The sequence below is a fragment of the Triticum aestivum genome, chromosome 2A (genome assembly GCF_018294505.1).
Source record: "Triticum aestivum cultivar Chinese Spring chromosome 2A, IWGSC CS RefSeq v2.1, whole genome shotgun sequence".
NCBI classification, from domain to species: domain Eukaryota; kingdom Viridiplantae; phylum Streptophyta; class Magnoliopsida; order Poales; family Poaceae; genus Triticum; species Triticum aestivum.
In genome coordinates this window covers 721,459,565-721,466,695 of record NC_057797.1, presented here as the reverse complement: position 1 = coordinate 721,466,695, position 7,131 = coordinate 721,459,565, and the positions used below count along the sequence as shown (strand labels likewise).

The 7,131-nt window shown below is 43.8% G+C and overlaps 1 protein-coding gene across 1 annotated transcript; it reads left to right on the top strand.

The window, feature by feature from the left end:
- Window positions 1-1,561: 1,561 nt before the first annotated feature.
- LOC123190544 (peroxisome biogenesis protein 22) lies at window positions 1,562-5,941 on the top strand (the record flags this gene model as incomplete). Its single annotated transcript, XM_044603207.1, is given in 9 exon segments — window positions 1,562-1,696; window positions 4,128-4,358; window positions 4,439-4,486; window positions 4,585-4,641; window positions 4,722-4,823; window positions 5,045-5,110; window positions 5,214-5,315; window positions 5,395-5,517; window positions 5,689-5,941. Coding segments are annotated over 8 exon segments (855 nt in total), but the record flags the coding sequence as incomplete, so codon positions are not given.
- Between the last annotated feature and the right edge of the window lie 1,190 nt (window positions 5,942-7,131).

The following is a 7,131-nucleotide window of genomic DNA, read 5'->3' as shown; positions in this document are numbered from 1 at the left end:
GGGCCGGCGGCGGAGGGAGGCGGCCAGGCCAATGGGGAGGCTCCACGTGGCGGCGGCGGCTTTGTCCGGCCGGACCGGACCTGTCCGGCGCGGCGGAGGTGCGGGGAGCTAGGGTTAGGGGTGTATTGATCCGAAAATTTCACGGGAGTGGCCTTTTTATAGGTAGGAGGAGCTAGGAGGCTCCAAATTGAGCACGGTTTTCGGCCACGCGATCGTGATCGAATGATCTAGATGATGGAGGGGATTTAGGTGGGTTTTGGACCATTTTGGAGGGGTGTTGGGCTGCAACACACACGAGGCCTTTACGGGTCCTTGGTTAACCGTTGGAGTATCAAACGAAGCCCAAATGGCACGAAACTTGACAGGCGGTCTACCGGTAGTAAACCAAGGCCGCTTGGCAAGTCTCGGTCCAATCCGAAAACGTTTAATACCCGCACACGAAAAGAGGCAAAAGGGGACACCGGAGGACATAGGAGCGCCGGATTGCAAAACGGACAACGGGGAAAATGTCCGGATGCATGAGATGAATATGTACGCAAATGAAATGCACATGATGACATGATATGCAATGCATGACACGCAAGCACCTGACAAGGCAACAACGTCGAATAACTGGAAGACACCTGGCACATCGGTCTCGGGGCGTTACAGAACGAGACAAACACACACACACAGAGAAAGAGAGATGTCATGTGGTCCTATTCCACCTTACAGTGTTGACCTGATCAAAACCGTGCCAAAAAAGTCAAAATCGGATTTGACCGAGGAACACTCTTTCTAGGGACTATTCTACCCGATGTTAAGAGTTAAGGGACAAAGCTTGCATCAAGAAGCGGTCAAAACCGAGTTTGACCAAGAAATATCGCTGTCAGGGACTAACCATGATTGGTATGAAGAGTTGAGAGACAAAGATTAAAAACAAGTTCAGAAAGCCTCACTTCTTGATAAACCGAGGGAAGAAAAACGCACTTTAGGACATGTACAATAGTTGATAAGATAGTATTATCTTTAGTCTTGCATACAATGGTTGATAAGATAGTATTATCTTAAGTCTTGCATGTAATTCAGAGATGACAAGAAAACATGTCTACAATAAGTCATCTCTTAGCCTTATCTTCAATAACTAGCTATTTCTAAAAATGTAGTGAGACATATTGTGCTAAGAGATCATCTTTTATCTTCTTTTAAATAAAAAAAGACAATAATAAAAGAAGAATTTTTTTTTCTTATGAATTATCTCTTCTTCATCTTATCATTAAACCACATGGGGCTGTTAAAATAGCATCATTGTACATGCTTACCTGCGAGAACGAGGTTTACCACGCCAGGTCGTGACAAAAACAACAGCACGAAGCAGCCGCTTTCCCCTTCCTTCCGTCCCGACATCTCACAGGTCACACAGCCCACCCGCCCCCTCCAACCCCACCCCAAATTACACTTCCGCCCCCCGCCTCGCCGCGACCGACGAGCGCCTCGGACTAGCTCCTAGGGTTTGTCTTACCGAGCCGCCCGTCCCCACCCCGTCTCGTCGGCGGCGATGGCTTCGGAGTCCGCCGCGGCGGCGGCGTCGGCTTCGTCCCCGGCGGCGGCGCGGGCCGGGGGCGGGAAGGACGACGAGCTGGCCGATCTGGTGCGGCGCATCGTCGACGTCCTCTCCCGCTACTCCGATCGCCTCCCCTTCGACCTCGACCGCCAGGTTTCCGCTCGGATCTGTGGCCTCGGTCCCGTCCCGTCAACTGATGCGTGAATGATCTGTCGGTAGCACTACTGTAGTACCTCGTAGCTGAGGAATTCCCTTTTGTTGGTGGCCTGACCTCCAAAGCTGCTGGCTCCATATTTGGGGAAAGGCTGTGCTTCTTAGATGTGTATAGGCCACCGGGTGTTCTGCTGCGCAAGCTATCACTGCCTAGGTTGCGAAGCATCGATTCAGTAATGTCTTGTTAGCTGCTGCGCAAGCTTCAGGCATGTTCATGGTGGGGGTTCGCAGGTGTTCACTGTAAAGCATGGCTCCTATTGTTCAGGGTAATGCGTGATCGGTTTCGGCAAAAGGTCAGGGGATTGCTGTGGTCCTTGTGATTTTGATGTCTCCTTGGCTGAAAGAATCAGTCACTACTGCTATATGGGATTGCCGGTTAGTCAGACAGATGCAAACTTTCGGATGGCCACTATGTGTACCGCTGTGGGCAGATAGTGATGGGGTGTTTTTTGCTATTCCTGAATTTAATATATATTTAAGTCACACTGCCAAATGGCAAATATTCTTTAGTTGATAGAATATGATGTCCTAGATCAATAGAGCATACCTATTTAACCCCTTCCATTCCGGACAGAATACCTGATCATTCTTCTTTAGAACAAAAACAGCACGCAGCAGCTTGCATTCCGTACTGGCCATAATTCTGGCAATTCCAGCCAGGACACTGCAATAGCGCAGCGGCGAAAAATTAACAACAAACAGTTATCTTCTAGGAACAGCAGATTAGCTTGATGTTTTTCTCTTTTCCCATTCATAGTGAAGGTGGAGATTAAGTAGAAACAGCGCGCAAAAGAACACAAAATTGGAGAAGTTTTTAGCCTACAGGAGGGGAGCTGCCATTAGATAGAAATCTGTAGGAGAGGAGCGGGTGCACTGGATCATACCTTGATGCTGAGTCTGAGAGGCGAAGGAGTCAAGGAGCCCACCACCGGTGAGCTACTGAATCAGGGAGCATGGCAGTGAACTGCTTCTGTAGCCTGAGAGGGGGGAAGAGACGAGGAGCCCACCACCGGCTTGCCACGGGCGAGCTATTGGCCTGCTGTTGGAGCCTGAGAAGGGGAGGGTGCGGGAAGCGCACCGCCATCTTGCGGCCAGAGCACTGCTGCTAGAGCCTGAGAGGGGGAGGAGGTGAGTAGCCCACCGCCGGCTTGTCGCCGGTTTGCCTGCTAGATCTGGTGGCGCCGCCAATAGTGGGTACAGCAGGGAGGAAGAGGATCGGGAGTAGAGGCTGGACACAAGGGATGGGGACAGGCTAGGGTTGCCTGCTAGATCTGGTGGCGCCGCCAAGAGTGGGTACAGCAGGGAGGAAGAGGATCGGGAGTGGAGGCTGGACACAAGGGATGGGTACAGGCTAGGGTTAGGATATGCCCCTTACTCAGCATTTGCTGGGCCGGGCCGGGCCATACAAGAAAGGATCAGGGAAGCTTCTGAAATGTATCTGAATTAAGACACTTTATTATTACCATACTCACCGATACTCCACTGATACATATCAGGAATGTATCCTTATCAGATACAGTATTTGATACGGACACGCTGGTTGCCGGACAAATCGGTGCCACAGAGCGAGGTGGTAGTATTGTCCTGAGGTTCTACTTTTACCGAGAGCCAGTATACATGGAACATTCGACCTGTTGCTTTGTAGGCTTCGCTGTTCCCTTGTTGTAAACATGCTAGGCCAAGCTACCATTAACCCTTTCATCATTTTTTTTTCATGTTTTATCTTTCTTCTAATTATATGACTTGTGTCTATAAATTGAATGCACATTAATTAATATGTCCATATCGAAATGGAATGCTCTGGTAATGAGACATTCTGTTTCAAACACCAAAGCAACATAAGTAAGCACTTCACGCAAGACATCAAGACCTGTGACGTCTATAATTGCAAATTTACACTGTTTGAACAACGATATGATTCCACAAAGTATAAGTGCTTGATGCAAACAGTGGACTGATCAGTGCATTGTGTGTTACTTGGCTAGAACAAAAGGATACATCAAGTTTTGTGGGTTCTATAGTGCTAAGTCCCTGACTCCTGGTTGCCAGATATGTTATTTTGAGTCCTGGTTGCCAGAATTATTGAAGTACTTCTTTCATTTCCTCGTTTAGAAACTTCGCTTGCTTACCACACTTGCTGCAATTGCCATCACAAGTTTTGAGTCCTGGTTGCCAGAATTATTGAAGACTGAAGTACTTCTTTCATTTCCTCGTTTAGAAACTTCGCTTGCTTACCACACTTGCTGCAATTGCCATCACAAGTTTTGTAGGTTCTCAAGTGCAAGTCCCATGACTTGCCATTTTTATGATATGTTATTTTGAGTCCTTGTTGCCAGAATTATTGAAGTACTTCTTTTGTTTCCTTGTTTAGAAGCTTCGCTCGCTTACCACACTTGCTGCAATTGCCATCACAATTGTATTTGCCTGGAAACTGTTGAGAGCTCCTCCAGAGCAACCTCGGAGGCAACGGAGACGGGATGCTCCATCATCTAGCAACACAAGCAGTAGATCACAGCCAGGTGCTTTGGTCGGAACGGATGCCTGCTCATCGGTAGATTCAAGAGCACATGAAGCGATCAATCAGCTTTTCCAACCAGTAAATGTAGTGTTTCCTTTTTTATTTCTAAATAATGTTAATGTTCAAATAACCCTTAGGTTGATAGTTGCCTGTTTCTTCTTCAGCTGACTCTTGAGCAGCTTGTCAGGCATAAACTGAGCGAAGGGCGAAGGGTACTGCACAAACAACTGCTTTTAGTGTTGTTACAAAATTTTAAGCGTCCTGTTGGACCAATGCATGTGTTTCACTAATGTGGGAAGAACTGTTTCAGGTTACCTGCCGGTTACTTGGTGTGATTTTGGAGGAAACAACTCCAGAGGAGCTCCAGGTGGGCAGAAATGCTTCAGCAAATTTTGCTATTTTTTATTGACTAACTGACGAATTCATGGATGTACTGTCTTTCTTCAGAATCACGTTACAGTGAAACCTTCTGTTTTGGAGGTTCTTCTAGAAATTGCAAAAATTTGTGACGTCTATCTGATGGAGCACGTTCTTGATGATGAAAGTGAGGTAGGTCTTGAAAGAGCCCCCGTGTTCTCTTGTTACTTTATTATGTTGTGCACCAGTATACTTCCATCATCATATGCATACCAAATAAAGTTTTCATTTCACTGCAGCTCGTTGTTTTGGAATTTAGAGTTTGCATTATTACAAGTATGTGCTTCATTACATAGTTTAGTGTTTGGAGCAGACCATTTTAACTTGACCCCCACACATTTGAATTGATGCAGGAAAAGGTACTGTCTGCCCTAAGTGAAGCTGGGCTTTTTACCAGTGGCGGTTTGGTGAGAGAGAAGGTAAACTTCATAATAAGACCTTGGAGACAGACATTTATCACTGCTTTAGTTTTGGATATATGGAATAGGTGTTTGAAATATAACTCTTTGCTGAAATCTGTAGGTTCTCTTCTGCAGTACGGAAATTGGCCGCACCTCTTTTGTCCGGCAACTGGAACCTGACTGGCACATTGACTCGAGTCCTGAAATCGTTCACCAGTTATCTGTAAGTCACAAATGCACCAATGCAGAGGTTTGATTTGCTATCTCCATTGCAGAGGTTTGATTTGCTATCTCCATTGCAGAGGTTTATCAAGTATCAGCTGCACATTTCGCCACAGCAAACAGAAAGGGTGTCACCCAATGTTTTCAGCTCTGCAAGCTTGGAACAGTTCTTTGGAGGCCTTGATCAGAGATGACAAAGTGAGGTACAACAGGAACTAACATACAGATCTACATGTGCATTTGCATGTTTTTATGAAACGAAATAATTGGTTCGACGCATCTTATATAACCAAAGTGAGAGCTCAAGATAACAGAAAATACATATACGCTTCTACCTGAAAAGCTCTTATGTTTTGAATGTGCATAATTTGCAGGTCAGACTCAAGCGAGCCGTGGCATGGTGAGAGCGCAGAGGAACATCATTGTTCAATTTATTTTCTTGAATGGTGCAATTCGTTTTTCTTGTATTGTGTGTAAAAGTCTTGTTGTGGCTAGTACTAAACTTGTTCTGCAATGCCCCATAAGCTATGGATAGAAAGACAGCGCCTGTAGATTCATGTATCAACATTGTCCCTGTATAACCAAAGTAAACAGCTGTCAAGATGATGATATGTATTTTCACAACCAGCACTAGCGCTCCGGCAAAGATAGATGATATTGATGCCACCCCTCGACCTCCACAGTTCTAGGGTCTGGGCTACATCGTACATGTAGCCATTCTTTTGACAAAATAATGATTCAAAAATACCCCTTCCGATCCAAATTACTCGTCGCAGAAATGGATGTATCTAGAACTAAAATACATCTAGATACATTCATACCTGCAACAAGTAATTCGGAATGGAAGGAGTAGTATTTTTGTACCTCGAAAGAATCCGAGAAATGTATACATATTTTAATATGTGGTGTAGAGCAAATACAAAGAACAAAATGGGCTTCTTTTAGCCTATACAAAACATGTTGTTTGATATATACTAGCAAAAGGGCTTGTTGCAAGATTTTTGTTTCATAATTTTTAATGGCAATGACCATATTTTGCTGCATCACAAAGATACACTAGTGCTCTCAATTTCCTGAAATCATGAACACATTTTCAAATCATAAACATTTTTTATACTCGTGCACATATTTGAAATTGTGAATATTTTTCAAATTCATGAACACATTTATAAATTGTTGAGCATTTTCTAAAATAAAGAACATTTTTTTAAATACATGAACATTTTATACTATTTGAAACATTTTTGGAAATCAATTTTCTTGAATCGGTAAACATTTTTCGGAAATTGGTGGTACCATCTGTTAAATTCATGAACATTTTTTGGACTGAACGAAATTTTTTTAAGGAACATTTTTTAAATGCATGATCATTTTTTGAACCAGCGGACATTTTATGAATGAATAAACTATTTTGTAAGTCCCGAACAGTTTTTGAATTTTAGGATATTTTTCCATCCATGAACTTCTTTTGAATTGGCAAAATTTTCTGATCAATTTCATTAACATCTTTTAATACACATTTTTTAAAAAAAAATCATGAACATTTTTTATTTCCCGAACATTTGTTTCCAAATTGCAAACATTTGTTGTATAAGCAAACATGTTTTTACAAAATTGTGAATGTTTTTTGAATCCACAAACATTTTATTTCAAAATTCTCATTTTTTTAATTTTCTGAACCTTTTGAATTCCAAATTATTTAAAGTGGAAAAAAATAAAAAAAATAAAAAACAGGCCGCCCGGACAAGGGCCGGCCCAAATAGAGGCGCTGCGTCTTCTCCCAGCGCGCAGACCAGGTCCCTACTGCATGGGCCGGC